The following is an 18,617-nucleotide window of genomic DNA, read 5'->3' as shown; positions in this document are numbered from 1 at the left end:
AAAATTCCCTTAAAGTAATAATTCCAAGAATTTTCTACATGAGATATCTACTGTGTGCCCCTATACCATATACCAGAAACACTGTCAAAGAAGCTAATCACTTAAAATCCGACAGTAGTGGCCACACTTCCACGTTCTACAGAACACAGGTAACGAAAGAAAACACAGGAGAAAGCATTAGCATTCAAAATATGCATAAATATGTACTTCGCCCGTCGTCAACTGTGGGTGCATTGTTTCTTCTTAGCGTTATCATTTTTCTGTCAGAAATCATATCTCAGTAACATATTGCTCATCTCCTCTTCATCTACTTCGCCGACAAATTCCATAAATTATCTTAAAGTTCGTTTCGTTTCCTTTGTGCAGCCTTTTTATGTATAGCTTGCAAATTTTATTTTTTCCTCTTTCCTTAGTTCATACCTGCCAGCTGAGCTCTTAATATTCTCGCAGGTGTTTTTCTTTTCTCCGAAGGTCTCTTTGGTTTTCCTATAATCGTTATCTAGCTTTCACATAGACATGCACGCTTCTACAGCTCTTCATTTTATGACCACCCACCTAATATCAATATAAACCCGTCCAGACGATGGCAGTGTCACCTGGCGAGAAATGAGTGCTAGTCAGACAGACGCATGTTGCGTGTAGTATCGGTGAGCGTGCTGTCCATGTGTAGAATAAGGCGCTCAATCTATCTGAATCTGACCAAGTGCAGTTTATGATGACCCAGAAGCTTTGCACGGGCATTTCGAAAACAACACGACCTGTCGGATGTTTGAGGAGCGCTGTGATGAGTATCTTCAACACCTGGGGCAACCAAGGTGTAACCATGCCCAGACTTCTCGGGCTAGAGCGACCACCCCTCATTCCAGATGTCGGACATCGGCGGCTGGGCAGATTGGTAAAACAGGACAGGTGGCGAACTGTGGGGAAACAAATACCAGATTTTAATTCTGGACATAGTACCTGTGTGTCTGAAGACACAGTGCTCCGAACACTCCTAAACTCGGTTCTCCACAGCCGACGCCCAATGCATGTGCCTGTGTTAACACCACGACATCGGCAACTACGACCATCCCCACTGAACGTTGGCACAGTGTCAGGGATTTGTATGGTCTGACGAACTCCGATACCTTCTTCATCATGCCAATGGGGTGGTGCGAATCCATCGTCTTCCAGGGGAACAGTTTCTTGATGCCTGTACTGCGGGACGGAGACAATTAGGCGACCGCTTCATTACGCTCTGGGGAACATTCACATGAGTATTCATGGGTCTAGTGGAGCTTGTGCAAGGCACCGTGATGGCCAAGGAGTAGCATACACTGCTTACAGACCACATACATCCCTTCATGACGATCATGATTCTCGACAGCAGTGGCATTTATCAGCAACGTAACGCACCATGTCACAAGGCTAGGAGTGTGATAGAGTGGTTCAAGGAAAACAGTGGCTAGTTGCAGTTGGTGTGGAGGCCCTCCAAATCGCCTGATCTGAACCAATCGAACACATTTGGGATGTGGATGAAAGTGGTGTCAGAGCTCATCATCCCCCTCCCAGAAATTTACAGGAATTAGTTGACTCGTGTGTGCAGGTGTGTTTCCATCTTCCTCCAGTGACCTACCAAGTGTGTGTGTGTGTGTGTGTGTTGGGGTTTATGGGCGCTCAACATCGAGGTCATCAGCGCCAAGACCTCATTGCTTCCACGCCATAGTACATCGCCACTGTTATCCATGCCAAAGTGGACATACCAACAATTATGTAAGTGGTCATATTCTGGTTGATTAATGTACTTGATCTATTAGCAACAAATAATCCAGAGCAAATAGCGAGCATCGTGATGAACGCAGAATTTATTGACCACAAGCTCGCTGAAGCGAGGCAGGCCATTACAACATCCAAATCCACCAAATGTAAACGCAACATATATCTGTTTAAAATACGAGAAAAAAATTCAGTTGATGCATTCCTAAGAGACAGTTTTCTCTCCCTCAGAACTAGCTATGTAAGTATATATTGTGTAATACATAACATGTGCACAGCTAGGAATCCCATGTCTTGTATCTTCTTTTGAATATGTCTGAAAGAACAAACACCATGCATTCATACAATTATGGAAGTGTAGAGCAGATGTGCTTTGCATTCAAAGAAATAGCATCTAAGGCAGCTGAGAGATTTATATCAAATAAATTAATAAGATATGGTAGTGATCCATCACGCTACACGAAATAGGCCAGAACACTGTTGTAGAAGTGATGAAAAAAGTATGTCAAATATGAAAGAATACAAGTAGAATGTAAATATATGTTTCAGCTCACTTTTTCCAAAATGTCAAAAATTCTGAATTCTTACGAATTCCCATTCAATTTCACGATATTTTCCAACACACTTGTCGAGAATATACTTGTATATTCCACTACATGGATCCCAAAAGCAAATGAAAGTAAATAAGTGGTTCTTTGAAGTATTTTCAGCAATTTTTATGGATCTTTAATCATTTTTAAATTATTTCACATCAATTGTCCAAAGATTTTCAAATATTTTTCAAATATTTCAAAGAAAACTCATGAAATTTCAAGCATAGAATCTAGATACAAAAGTTTAAAACATATCCTCATTTCCACCACTTTTTTCTTTGAAACTGTGAATAAGAAAGTGCAAAAACAAGTTATAACTTTTTTCACTTCTATCACTCATTTAATTTGCAAAAATTTTACAGTAAAAATATTTTTCATTACAAATGGGAATCTTAAATGTTTTGGAAGAGCTAGAAAATTTGAAAATTAACTATGTTTTAAGAGAAACATCAAAGGCGTGATTTGGTAAATATACGAAAATGTTAAAAATAATATACACATTCTATAGTTAAAATTATGATGAAAAACGGGTTTTCAAATTTTATTGATGCTGTTAATTTGAAAAAAAAAATGGTTAAGATTGCATTGAGTACAGCTCAGATATCCAAGAGCATTTTATTTCTTTATTTTTCAGTGGAAAAACTAAATATATTAAATATGAATTTCATAAAAATCAAAAATATGTAAATCTTATGTAATCATATAATTTAAAATGTCCTTATAGTAATGTATCTACTTTATTGCCCAAAATGCATTTTTTTATTATCTGGAGTAAATGTTTTGTATTAACCTCAACAGAATAAATTACATGTTTTTCGCTTTGAATTAAGTAGGAGGTTCTGTATTGTTCAATATTAGTAAACAAAGAGTCTATATAATCTTGCAAGCTTATTTTATTTCTTGCAGTATATTTGCTAATTTCTGTTCACTTCTTTCTTTTCAACATCACCAGTTTTATAAGCTTTTGTTTTTGATCTTAAGCCACAACATTCTTCCATTATTTTTCCGATACATTCATCATTCAGTTTGCATAACACAATTAATTTATTTGTGGAATTTGTATATATTATCGATAAGTCGATCACTTGTATCTGTTTTATCAAGAATTTTCTTCGTGTCTTCATTGAAATCTTCAGTTTCTTTATTAAAAATGAAACTATCAGTAACTTCATAAAAAGTCTTTCCACATTTTTTCCCTAACTTTATAGTGAAAATTATGCATGAGTTCCATAGATATGCATCAGTTCAGAGTATGATTGTTCCACAATAAATGGGTTTGATGGACATAATTTTGGTCTTCTTCATATGAATCAAAGCAAGATTTTCATTAACTATTGTTCTTCCTTTGTATTTTATATTGTTATACGTTTTTTATATTTGAAACTGTTTCTGTACCCACTCTGTTTCTTATACTGTCCATTGCTTTTCAAAATACTGAATTATTCAGTAATTTGTAGAAAGGTTTTCAAAATTTTCTGCAGCTAATGGTAAATCTTTATTTTTATCTTGTACGTTTTTGGAAATTATAGCTCTACTTCAAAAATATATCTATATTCATTATTATTTGGAATTTCCTTATTTTTTTAGTATCAAAATTATTTGCATGATTTAAAATTAGTCACATGGTAAAAACTCTTAGTCTGGCCATATAAATTATTTGCATCTAATTGACTTTTTATTTGAATCACAATCTTTCAAGTATTTATTATTTCCTATAATGTATCTTTTACAAAATTAAGAAATTACATCTCTAATTCCATTAAAGGCATCATAATCATCTAATAATTATATTTTAAGTTTTGTCACTTTTCACATCGAATCGCAGCCATAAAATTCAATGATAGATAGAAATAATTACATTTTGTACAAGTCCTTTAAAATTACCTAAAACTCCAGGTTAAAAACAAAACATCAGAATGAGATATAAATCGTTATTTTTACCAGGATCTTTTATATTAAATGTTTCCCGAATTCATTTTGCAAGTTTATAATCATCATCACTCACATCACATTTACTTAATGTGTTATAGATTTTTTCTTTAGAAGGAAGATGTGTTATTGTTTTCTTTTTCCATCCATATACTCATAAGGGTAAACTCCTATAGTTTTTAGATTTACCCAATTTCTGGAAAGGATTTTCCACTGCTTTTCATTTGATCTTTTCTAAAATTTGATGAAACTTTGGCGAAGCTACAAATTTAAATGCATCATAAATCTCATTATCAAATTTTCTGGTTTTAACCAAACTAATTATTTGCTATTAAATTTGTTTCTTATTCATCATAACTGAGTTCTTTTATGAATTGATGGGTAATGTATCATGATAAAATATGTAAACAAATATTATAAAAATTAGAATTATAAATTCCAATTAAATGATCATTATTACAAACATTTTTGTTTTGATTGTGAATTAAGATGTCTACATAATTAACTTTTTGGTTTATTACAGCTTGTTATTAATTTAATTTCTTCAATTGCAGAATATAAATTACCAGTTTCTTCCAGTTCTGTCATCATACATTCGATAAACGCTTTATGACAATTTAGTTCTTGTTATGCAATTGTATTTTCGTATTGTTCATCCATACATAGGCTATAATTACAAAAACCACTCACTTCATATTTTTGATTTTTTTGTATATGATTCTTCTGGGTCTACTAACAACTATCCATTATTAAAAGTTACTTTCCAAACCAGAATAAATTACAAACAGAACTTCCATTGTATGATGAAAATATTTAAACCTTTTATATGAATTTTTAACTGATAAATCAACTTTAAACCATTTGATTATAAACAATTTGGAATTTGACTCTCTATGCCTTATTCATTATTAAACTGCATCAAACAAATTTTGCACTCCTGTATGTTATGTTAATTGGGCTTAAACTGAGCTTGAGAGAATTTTCATGCAACAATAATGTGAACCATTTTCAGTTTACAAAACAATATATTAATATGCTTCTTTTGACTTCATATAGTTATTTTCATTCGACATACTTGTTATTTTTCATCAAATGAATAAACATATATAAATAGGCTAATTTTAGGCTCAATTTTCTAAATTTGTCAAATATCTGAACAACATCTTGCCCAACGTTCTTACATTTTGTAACTCCCTCTGATGGTATTTAATTCACCTATTTTTATAACATTTCATCAAAACTTTATGATTTGTGATTGTACAATTATGTGTTTAAATTTAAATTCCATAGTTTTTCAGAATTCGATGATTTAATTTTATGTTCACAAAAATGCTTAAAATTTAGTTTCAACCCATCGTGTAATTTTATATTTTCTGTCAGTTTTTAAATTATTTTTGATTTAATTGCATTCAAAGAGAAATTTGGAGCAAGAGATTAAGATTGGTTCTATGTTAACAGTTTGTAATATATTTTCAACTAACTAGAAATTGATTAACTGCTTTTTGTCTTCTTTGTGTCTCTAATACGTCACTAGAAAATGGAAATATTTCTTTTGATTGTGTAATTTCAACATGTTTGATACCTTATCATCACTTTCAGTTTCAAAATAAGTTAAATATTTACAATTACTTATCTTAATATTATGATGTTGAGTTATAAATTTAATCATCTTTCCTCAGTCTAATATATCCACCTAATTACTTCTTCAAAATAATGATGAAGCTAATGAACTGTGACCTGCCTCGTGTTTTCATCATTTAAAAATGAAAAAATTTAGTAGAAAAATAAAAATGACAAAGTAAAATTACAACAAATTATAGAAAATTAATTGAAAATTTAATGAAGGTAAATTTAATCAAGTTCAAGGTAAAGAGGGATTGATTTGGAGTTAAAATTTTGAAGCTTTTTTTAATTACTCCAAGCTGATTTTCCTATTACCTTGATACTTTATTATTTATAACAGAAGAAATTTATAACAAAAATTATAAATGAGAATTGTAAACTTACTAATAAATATTGAATTAAATTTTGTTGATTTGAAGCTGTATTTATTATCAGTTTTCTTAGTTTTGATAGATTCTAGAAAACAGATTTTACACCTACTTGAATATTTGTCTTTAAATGATGGAGTTAAGTGAAAGCAATCAAAATTTTAACTTCTTGACATTTAATACAGTATAATTTTCTTTATCAAACTCATTTGCTTCATAATTATCCATAAATAATAATATCTTCGAATGCTTATCATCGAATACATATTTTAAATGTTCTTTGTATTAACATTTACAAGTGTATTTTCAATATGTACACGAAATTCATTTGCTGTTATACAGTTTTTATGACACTCGTTAATACATTCACTATGTATCGTCCTATAGCCATCTTTTGTATATTTCTGCAAGTTAAAATGATCACTTGATTTAACAGTTTCACACTTTTTACCATTTTTAAACTTGACACAGTTGGAAGCTTGTTTTGACAGTTGCTTAATCATCTCCATTTGATATAAAGTTTAGTAGTAAAATGTTTTAGATTCTGTAATGTATTTTTAATACCATTACTACTTCAAGAATTATTTTAGAAGATTTAAGAAATTGATACCATATTATAGTTGTGCCACCTTACATTACTTTGTTTGGAAAGTTATTATACTCTAAAACATATATCCTTAAAACCCCTTTCATTCCTGCAGGCATTCTAGAAAAATTTCTGCTCAAACACTACACAATTTTTTTAAGGCCACACTTATGTACCTCCTCATAAAAACATCGTTAAAGTATTGTTCTACTTGTATGTATGTTGACTAAACCATTTAATTTAAAATTTTGACATAACCCTGTACTCATTATCGATTTTGGATATCATGCAATTTACTATAATATATTCAAATATATAATATATGTCATGTCATAAACAAATAAAACAACTTCAGTGCGCAGTCTTTCATACACACCATTTAATGCTTGTGCATTTTGTGGTGAAAGTGTTAACACTTTCGCCATTTAGTACTGTTTATAAGCACTTTTATCAACAGGAGGCTTAAAACTACAATCAACTAGCCACATCTATTTCTTATAAAATTATAAAATACCATTCACAAATAATAAAATATCACTATTAATAATTTGACATAATGAGTCATTTGGTTCAGCTTCTGGAAATGATACAATTGCTGTAGCTTTTGATACAGGTGATTGTGCCAGTTGAACTGATACTTTACTATACTATTTCTGAGTAGTGTCGATGTCATCTTGAGATAAAGGTAAATCTGTTCGATTATTATATGAATACATAATTGATACAGTAACTTCTGTATGTTGTACAGCTAATACTTATACCGCAAACAGATTTACTTGCTTTTTAGGTGTTACTATCATTCTCAAAATCCATATTTCATCTTGATCTAAATGTACTCCTACTTTTAATACTTGGAAGGAATGCATCAGCTAATAGATGACTTTGTGCACTAGTTTTTTGGACATTGAATATTATTATCAATTTCATAATTATCTACCCATCTTCTGACTGTAATTAAAATACGAGGGTTACTGATTTCAATATCGAACACAATATCAAAATATTTTTGTCATAAATTGCTTCTGGTAATTGTAATCCTTTTCATTTGCATCTTTGTTATGTCATTTTATTCCAATTATACATAGTTGTTCTATAACTATAAAATCGAAGCTTTTATGCTTTATTGAGCGAAATTAATTAACTTTAATGTATCTCTGCTTAAGTCTCCATTTATTCCAGTATTAAGTATCAGCTGAACTAAGTTTAATGCTTCTTTGAATACATCGTCACTCACTTGTGTGTGTAAATTATCTGATGGATTCATCTGACCAAAATTATTTAAATATTCTATTGTTTTAACTTTATCAACTGCTAATATTATTTTCACCATAAGCAACAGTAGATATAGATTCATTGATAAATACTTAAAATTTTGTGTAGATAGTATTAAATATTTATGAAAGGTAAATAATAAAATTAAGAGTTATATGTGAAAGAAGTCTTAAAAACTTACTCAGTCAAATTAGGCATATTAAAAGTTTACGAAAAATCTTGTAAGTCTATTAATGAATAAGGATTAAATTCACTTATCATCTAAAACAAAGCTTAAAATTAATGAAGAGTAAATACTTAGCCTGCAAAATAATTGTCTAATACCTTGAGTGTGGACAAGCTGAATCAGCAAATATGTTAAGCATACTTGAATTCATTAATAATAATAAATATCAACTAAATTTAGGAACATGGTTTAAAGATATTTTGTTTCCATTGTTTCAGTAAAATAAAATATATTAATTACGATTGATAGTTTAGCTCTTAATATAACATTCAAAACAGTAAATTTTCAGCATCTGTTATTAGGCCAAAACCTCAAACGAAACTATGATCGTTTTTCTAACTACAATGGATTAATTTCACTGAAATAAAACGTGATAATCCATTAGCTCTACAATATGATCCTATTCTTGATGAAATTAAAATCAAGTCTCCAAATGACTTACTCCATGGAAATTGGTATTTTTGTCAATTGATAATTTGAATAATCAATAATGATATGTATCGCAAAGCAATTCAAACGAGCTAGAAAATATTATATTGCTGTAGAAAAACTATATTCATAAATTTTATAAAATATATATCAGAATATAAAGCTCTACTACTAAGAATGGACACTGAGAATGAATTTAAATTAAAAGAACAGGAAAAAACCATTTTACTAAAGAAAAAATTAAAGGTAAACATATAATATTAAGTGACATTAACGAAAACTGTCGAAGAAACAGCAAAATGATATCACATTAGTTGTTAGTACAAAATTATTACAAAAAGATCATTTTCATTAAGTTGGTGAAAGAATAAGAGATAAAATTAAATATGGATTACTTATATGTAATCGTGATAAACATCCCAATAATAAATCTGAATATTACTGCATGAAAATCAGTGTTCATTGTCATTCTACGTAAGACTTAATTAAGTCAGCTTTTGAATCACAAAGGTGAGAAAAAGATGAAGAGTCTCATGATGTAAATTATGATGATATAAATGTTGTTACAATACTTTTATTCATATAAAAAAGGATAACTTGTTATATTAATTAAAATGAATTGATGATGAAGTTAGAGGTGAAATTTTTAACAAATTATTCCTATCATTTAAAAATAATATGGCCATTAAAAAATCTCTAGAAATTAGAACTGAAATTAACATCATGATTACTGATAAAATGATGTTACATAATCCCATTTGAGGTGAAAGAAAACATTTAATAATAAAATGTGACTCAACTAATCCTAGCAAAGATAAAAAGAATAAGAAGAGATTTGAACAACTTTTATATGATAATGGTTATAACTTAATCATAAAGGAGGCTATATATAAGTTAGGGAAATCTGTGGGCTAAAATTATGTACATATGTCAGTCTGCTGCTACTTAGTCAGGAGTGCTTCAGGTGTCACTTGAAATAATCATAAGCAATACATATTTCAACATATATAGTACTGATCCAATTATCTCTCTTTTTAATTGTGAATGGATAAAAAATAGATAAATTGAGAGTGCAGACATCTTTATTGAGAAATTAACCATTTTTTAACAAAACATTTTGTTTAAAACTATTTTATCTTTATGTCCAATTATTATGTGAGTTATCAAATCCTAACGATTTAATATAAAATTTACCATCTTTTTTTCACAAAGCTTTCAGTGAATTTTGTTCTTTTGAAGTCCTTGGTATTGGATATTTTCTAGTGTGTCTTTTAATTTCTATGCAATTACATCTGAAAATATAACGTCTTCTATGTCATAACTTTTGTTTGACCAATTAGCAGGAAAACATTTTCAAAAATTCCTTTCAATTTATTTGCTCAGACTTTGTTTTCTATTTTAAACATTGGTTTATAATAAGTAGACAAAATTTTAGTCAGGCTTAAATGAACTTTAGCTTCACTTTCACCAACAGAATTTAGTGTTATTATATTCGTGACTCAGTCTTTTATCTGAATCAATTTGCTTGCACTTACCTTCAAAAGCAAATTTTCGACATTTTTCCTTCAGTGTTCTGATTAGTCTTTCAGCAATGTATGTTTTCAATTCTATAAAAGTTGAGTAATGATTAATGTCATATTTTTCATAACTTCTTGAAAACCGTTGGTGAAAATTTCTTTTCCATTACCTGCTTGGAGGTTGCTTTGCGTTATTAGCAATTAATCTTTTTTTTTTTGAGCGCCAGTTAAAGAATTTGTAATGCTCTTTAATGCTGCATTATTGAGTTTAATTTTATTTGATTTAGCTTAAGTTATGCCACTCAATGGCAAATATTAATCTATGTTGAAATCAATATTTTATATGCATTAAAAATTTGTTTCTGGTACACACTTAATACTGCTTTAGTTATCCTAAATTACCTTATTTAATTTTGATTAAAATATTTTGTAATCCCCAATCATTATCTTCAATTTCTAATCCTAGGCATGATTTTCATCCTTCAGTTAAAATCTAATTATCAATCATCAATTTTGCTTTTACCCATCTGGTATGACCAATTGTCCTACACCTGTATTGGTAAAAGCTTACCATGAATGTATTTGGTATTGTTATCTTAAATTCTTATTTTTATATCACAACCTGTTTTCCTCATGTAATTAGTAAAAATATATATTAGTACATTAGGCTTGATTTGAATTAGGCAATGAATCATCGGTTCTCAAAATAAAATTATCTTTATCCATAACATACAGTCTTAAAAAGTGGCACTGGTTACATTTTACATCACATTTTTATCTTCAAATATTATACTACAAAATAATAAATTGCATTCTGACAGAGAAAGAATAGAAATTCTGTTTGTTAATGCAGTTTTAAAAGCTTAGTAAAAAATTTATTCATAGAAGGAAACATAATATATACATTAAAGCGGAAGAAATTTCAAATACTCATTATTTGTAATGATGTTAAATTGTATGTGAACATAAAAGATAGTAACAGAAATTTGTTAGGATTTACTCATCACATTTTTGAAGCTAATGGAGAAACTGTTGCAAACAATACTATGAAATATTTGTAAAAAATGATTTTTTTCATCTGATACGAAAATTATTGCTTCTTTTAACCCTAATGTCAAATTTGGTGCAACAATAATTTCTGAACCAAATTGTTGTTTCAATACAGGATAAAATTCAAAACTGAAAAATAAATAATATTTTGCTACTGTAACAGCTATTTTAGAAACGAATGAATAAAATACAGGGTGATTCAAAAAGAATACCACAACTTTAAAAATGTGTATTTAAAGAAAGAAACATAATATAACTTCATCAATAAAAATAGATTTTTTATATTCGGTTTTGGATCATTTTCTAGATTATTAAATAAACTAGAAATTTTAAAAAGATCTATGATCTCCTCAACTGCATAATTTTTTGATTTTTTTTGTTCATTTTTGAAACAGCTAAAGCAGCCTTGAGAATGTGTCCTGTTTCTTGAGTCCATATACAAAACAACTTTAATAAGAATTTTTTTTATTTTTCCATTAATAATAAATTTGTATTTTTCTATTGACTATTTTTCTAATTTTCTTAAAGAATAAATTTCAATTTTTATATTAAATATTCTTTTCCATATAAATGGAGCCACTACTTAAAAAGTGAACAATATAAGCAATAATAAATTGCTCAGGAAAATTAATAAGCTGGAAACAGACGTTTATATACATTTTCTGGGTGTAATTATCTAAACAAAAATGTCGATAAAAACATTGCATGGAGCTCCATAATAATCTTAAAATTACTTTGCCAAACAAGTACCTGAATGTAATAACTGTATGAGATTTTCCATTTTTAGAAGATGAAAATATTAAATTGAGATATAAAGGAAGAAAAATCAACAATATCATAATGAATTCCACAATACAGAATTTTTAAACAAGAAATGAGTGTATGATATAAAACTTTTATATGTAGTTTTTATGCTTGAAATTTTACGATTTTCCTTTGAAATTTTGGAATGTATTTGAAAAATATTTGGACAAATGATGTGAATGTTCGAAATTATTGGTGAAAATACTCTACAAAACGATGAAAATTCCTTAAAAGTGTCGAAAATAGTAGGAAGAAATTAACCATTTACCTCCATTGACATGTATGATCCATATAGTAAAATATAAATGTATGTTCTGGGTAATTTTTGCCAAAAGTTGAAAAAATCGTGAAATTCTGAGGGAACTTGGGGAATTTCGCGATTTTCGACGATCTGGGAAAAGTGAGCTAGAACACAGAATTATATTCAGCTAATGCAATATCTCCAGGATTAGCAATCTTTTACTGAAGCTCAAAACTTAGCAGCGACTTCAATGCAAGCTGCATTTAACAGATTCCACAACAAAATTCTGTCTCAAAATGTGAGAGACAATCGAAAGAGATTCAAATTCTGTGTAAAGTACACAAGTGGCAAGGCAATCCATACTTTCACTGCGGATTGCCAATGGCAAAATTACCAATGATAGCACCACTAAAGCGGAGTTATTAAACCTGATTTCCTGAAATTCCTTCACCAAATAAGATGAAGCAGATACTCCAGATTTTGAATGCAAACAACTACCAGCATGAGTAACACAGAAGTAGGTATCCTCAGTTTTATCTGCAAGCAACCTAAGAAGGCTGCTCACATTGTCTCCCAAACCATTTATATAGATAAGGAACAGCAAAGGCAAATCACTTCTGTTTCACTTGACGACTTTCCATCTATTACTACGAACTGTGACCTCTCTGACAGGATGTCACGAATCCAGTCACATATCTGAGATGATATTCCATAAGCAAGCAATTTCACTACGAGCAGCTTGTGTGGTACTTTGTCAAAAGTCTTCTAGTAATCCAGAAATACTGAAACAATCCGAAATCCCTTGTCAATAGCATTCAACACTTCATGCGAGTAAAGAGCTAGTTCTGTTTCACAAGAACGATGTTTTCTAAATCCGCGTTGACTGTGTGTCAATAGACCGTTTTCATCAGGGTAATTCATAATGTTCGAATGTAACATATGTTCCAAAATCCTGTGCATATTGATGTTAATGATATGGGCCTGTAATTTAATGGATTACTCCTACTACCTTTCTTGAATGGTGGTGTGACCTGTGCAACTTTCGAGTCTTTGGGTACAGATCTGTAGTCGAGCGAACTGTTGTGTACGATTGCTAAGTGTGGAGCTATTGCATTAGCATACTCTGAAAGGAACCTAATTGGTATACAGTCTGGACCAGAAAACTTGCTTTTATTAAGTGATTTAAGTTGGTTCACTGCTCCAAACATATTTACTTCTACGTTACTCATGTTGGCAGCTGTTTTTGATTCGAATTCTGGAATATTTACTTCGTATTCTTTTGTGAAGGCATTTCGGAAGGCTGTGTTTAGTAACTCTGCTTTAGCAACACTGTTTTCGATAGTATCTCCATTGCTATCGTGCATAGAAACCACTGATTGTGTCTTGCCACTATCATACTTTACATACACCCACAATCACTTTGGATTTTCTGTCAGGTTTCGAGACAAAGTTTCGTTGTGGAAACTGTTATAATCATCCCGCTCGCTATACGTATCCTTGCGCCTAGATTTTTCTTTTCTGTCTTCGTACACAATAGACCTTTGTCCATGAATTATGTAGCACCTTGAATGTCTATACCAGGGCTGCCCACGGCGTGCCAGGCGTCATGCGTAAAGGGCCAAGGCTCAGCCTGTCTGAGCTTCCTTCCCAGAAGTAGTCGGTACAGCGCGACATTCATTTAGTATTAGTATTGTGATGTGGCATTTTTCGTTCGGCACAACTCTCTTCAGTTCGACAGAATTGTGGCTTAGCGCTGTTGAACCTTTGCCATTTGTTCGCGGCAAGGAGGACGTTCGCAAGTCTAGTGGTTGTTTGCATAAAAAGAGGCAGTCTTACGATCTATCGTAATAGTCCTTCAAAAATGAATGGGAATGATTGAAGAAAGGGATGAGAATTCTCGGTATGTATTATGCAGTCGTATAAGCGGCAGGTGCTGCAAATTTGCTGTGAAACGACATTATAATACCAAGCAAAAGAATTTAAATATGAAGTTGACAAGTTCATCAAGAAGCACTTTGTGCTAAATTTCCAGGCGTGCAGCACGTGCAGAAATTGGCGAAGTGAATAGCAAACATTTCTGAAGTCGTACGCAGTATTCTGCTGTAAGTTGCAACAGCTTTCTATGGAACTGAACGAATCGTCTGGAGACTTTATACACTCTGTCCGGAAAAAATCTTCCAATATTTACAGGGGATGTAGTATGCATCAAGGACAAACAAAAACTTCCCATCAACAATGGTCGTAAGTCTTATATCTTCCATGTTATTTTCATCTGGCGTACTCGTAGTGTTCATATGGCACATTATTTGTTGTGGCACAGCAGCACATTACTGTAATTTGTTTCCGTCTACGTCACTGGATGTTCAGCTCCCAATGAGCGCCTACTACTCAGCACAGGAGATGGCAGACACGATATTCTGCTACGGGCAAGCAGATGTAAGCAGCCTACAGACATGTAATCTGTATATTGCGAAAAATTCACGGCGCTGTACGCTATTTGTAAAGACGTGTAGCACCATGTTCACTTCGAGCACGTGTTGTGAGGGCTAGTGCAGAGACATGTTAAATTTATGAAGGAAAAAGGAGTGCAGGATTGAAAATTAGAACATCCAGAAACAACTGCAGACATCGCATTTTAAGTGGACTTCACTGCACACTGCCCACATTAAGACACTGCAAGGGGAGAAACAATTTTTCTGGTTTTACGGGGATGCATTTCGAAAGAAAATCGCGTCATAGAAGGGACATATCTGACAAACACAGGCCAGTTCTCTAAGATCGCTGGCATTAACGGAAACGCTAAGTTTGAAGATTTCATTGTGGCCTTGAAAGAATTAAAAGATTAGTTTCCTAAACCTTTTGAGGACACTGTGAATCTTCCATCTGTTTCCCAGCTATTTTCGAGACCGTTTGCCGTGTCAGTTGAAAGCACGCCTGTGTATGTGCAGATGTACACGATTGACCTGCAAGGTAATTCTCGTTTTAATCACAAATCCTCTTGCGTTAAAAGTCTCCAGGAACTGCTTTCCTCAGGTAGTGTTTCCATGTCTCCATAATGAGTTGCAAAACTGCTACGATATTTGGATCGACATATTTGTGTGGAAAACCATTTCTCAATTACGAAAATAAATAAGTCACGATTATGTGGCAACCTCGAAGGAAACGGTCTATTGACACACGGTCATCATGGTTTTAGAAAACATCGTTCCTGTGAAAGACAACTAGCTCTTTATTCACGTGAAGTGTTGAGTGCTATTGACAAGGGATTTCAGATCGATTCCGTATTTCTGGAATACCGGAACGCCATTGACACTGTACCACACAAGTGGCTCGTAGTGAAATTGCGTGCTTATGGAATATCGTATCAGTTATGTGACTGGATTTGCGATTTCCTATCAGGGAGGTCACAGTTCGTAGTAATTGAAGGAAAGTCATCGTGTAAAACAGAAGTGATTTCTGGCGTTTCCCAAGGTACTGTTATAGGCCCTTTGCTGTTTCTTATCTATATAAACGATTCTGAAGACAATGTGAGCAGCCGTCTTCGGTTGTTTGCAGAGGACGCTGCCGTTTATCGACTAATAAAGTCATCAGAAGATCAAAACAAACTGCAAAACGATTTAGAAAAGATACCTGAATGGTATGAAAAGTGCCAGTTGACCCCAAATAATGAAAAATGTGACGACATCCACATGAGGGCTAAAAGGAACTCGTTAAACTTCGGTTACACGATAAATCGGTCTAATTTAAAAGCCGTAAATTGAACTAAATACCTAGGTATTACATTTACGAACAACTTCAATTGGAAGGAACACATAGAAAATGTTGTGGGAAGGCTAACCAAAGACTGCGTTTTATTGGCAGGACACCTAGAAAATGTAACAAGTCTACTAATGAGACTGCCTAGACTGCGCTTGTCCGTCCCCTTTTAGAATACTGCTGCCCGGTGTGGGATCCTTACCAGATAGGACTGACGGAGTACATCGAAAAAGTTCAAAGAAAGGCCGCACATTTTGAACTATCGCGAAATACTGGAGAGAGTGTCACAGAAATGATACAGGATTTGCGCTGGACATCATTAAAAGAAAGGCGTTTTTCGTTGCGACGGAATCTTCTCACGAAATTCGAATCACCAACTTTCTCCTCCGAATGCGAAAATATATTGCTGATACCGACCTACATAGGGAGGAACGATCACCAAGATAAAATAAGGGAAATCAGAGCTCGTACAGAAAGATATAGGTGTTACTTCTTTCCGCGCGGTATACGAGATTGGAATACTGGGGAATTATGAATTTGGTTCGACGAACCCTCTGCCAGGCACTTAAATGTGATTTGCAGAGTATCCATGTAGATGCAGATGTAGATGAACCTGAGTTCGAAATTTGGGAAACTGTCTGCGTCTGTCCGCATGGCGACAGTTTGTGCCAGATAAGAATTATATTATGTCTTCATTTCAAAAATGTACAAATGTGTGTGAAATCCAATGGGACTTAACTGCTAAGGTCATCAGTCCCTAAGCTTACACACTACTTAACCTAAATTATCCTAAGGACAAACACACACACCCATGCCCGAGGGAGGAGTCGAACCTCCTCCGGGACCAGCCGTACAGTCCATGACTGCAGCGCCTTAGACGGCTCGGTACGTCTTCAGTGCGGCAATATAATGAAAAAAAAAACCTGGAAATTTATTTTGCTTGTGACCTATTTCGTTGCGAAATGTGAAGTATAAAATCAAGTCGTATGCAGTGCGGCTGCACAGACATTTAAATGTGGCACGTTCGCAGCTCCTCCTCCTTACCTCTCCTCACGCTCAGTTAGCGTGCCATGGCGGTGGGAGAAATGTGCAGCGAGGCTGAGCACTATGGCATTCGTGCAAGGCACGGCTCCCCAGCTAAATTCTTGACCGCCCCTAGTCTATACTTTTCTAGGGGGACTTCGCTTTGAAAATATTGGTTCTTAGACTTGAAGATAATTCCTGACTACTTACTCAAAAGTAATTTGTCTGAGCAGTGTAAAAATCTATTCGTTTGGATCACAGTTTCCCTGCGAATAAACTACCGTCCAGTTGACTAGAGAGTTTCAGGTTACCAATGAGTCTTTTATCTTTGTATTTACAAGATGTTGGAAGGTGTATACGTTCAGCTGCTAATAGAGCGCAGCTTCTAGTCCTTGACAGGCCGTTGGTTGGTTTGCAGGTTTTCGTCGGGCGGTTACTTCCCGGTGGGCATGGAGTTCGTGTCGGAGCTGACGTACCCAGAGCCCGAGAGCATCGCGATGGCCCTGATGATGATCGCAGTGCAGGCGGCGAGCTCGGCAGCCACAGTGCTGTACGGCTGGATGCTGGGCGCCGTGGGAGACCTGTGGGCCAACGTGTTCCTCAGCGCGCTGCTGCTCGTTGCGCTCCTCGTCACCGTCTTCATCAGGGAAGACCTGCGCCGACACCACGTCTCTCTCGCCGCCAACGCCCCCGATCGCCAGGACACAGAAGATGCTCGCAAAAACAGTTTCAGAGTCGACGGCCATCACTGACAGGCCACGTCGCACCTTACAGAATGTTCCCATGGAAAGCCAGCTTTCGGCTCACTGAATACGTGTTATCTCATGAAGATGCAAGTGGAGAAGAGCAATGTTTTGAAGAGTTTATTCACACGAAAGAACCCCATCGTCTAAAACGTGAATTGATGTCAATATTTCGAGATGTTATGGCCTTCTCAGTAGACTGAGAAATGCTCGTGAATTATTCTGCGGCCACATCACACTGTTTTCACAGTTATCGATATTTATTTTTGCGTACATAAGCTTTTATACTTAAAAGCAAGACTGTATTTTATGACAACTAAATATGTAAAAACGCACAATAAATTTTATTTTTCAGTTTCGTGGATATTTCTGCGTCTATAATCATTATCAGCAATTTGAAGTTCCCTGTACGATAAAGACGTCTTTCAGATTTCTCCATGTATCGAGGCCTTCATCTGTGTTGCTACTAAGTAACGTCATGTGTCTATGCCCCATTAGGTCGTTGTGTGGACCCATTCTTACATCACCACTGGACTCACAGCAGGGAAGACAGTGGTTCAAATCCCCATCCGACCACGCAGATTTAGGTTTCCCGTGATTTTTCTACACTACTGGCCATTAAAATTGCTACACCAAGAAGAAATGCAAATGATAAACGGGTATTCATTGGACAAATATAATATACTAGAACTTACATGTGAT

The 18,617-nt window shown here is 33.5% G+C and overlaps 1 protein-coding gene across 1 annotated transcript in view; it reads left to right on the top strand.

The window, feature by feature from the left end:
• LOC124556105 (feline leukemia virus subgroup C receptor-related protein 2-like) overlaps positions 1–18,241 on the top strand; it is a 158,148-nt gene extending 139,907 nt beyond the window's left edge. Inside the window, exon 7 of the mRNA XM_047130129.1 lies at positions 17,591–18,241. Coding sequence (XP_046986085.1) covers positions 17,591–17,924 — 334 coding nt within the window. The 3' untranslated portion in view covers positions 17,925–18,241. The remainder of the gene's footprint in view (positions 1–17,590) is intronic.
• Positions 18,242–18,617: the final 376 nt, after the last annotated feature.

The sequence above is a fragment of the Schistocerca americana genome, chromosome X (assembly GCF_021461395.2).
Source record: "Schistocerca americana isolate TAMUIC-IGC-003095 chromosome X, iqSchAmer2.1, whole genome shotgun sequence".
Lineage (NCBI taxonomy): Eukaryota > Metazoa > Arthropoda > Insecta > Orthoptera > Acrididae > Schistocerca > Schistocerca americana.
This window is presented reverse-complemented; position numbering and strand designations above follow the sequence as displayed.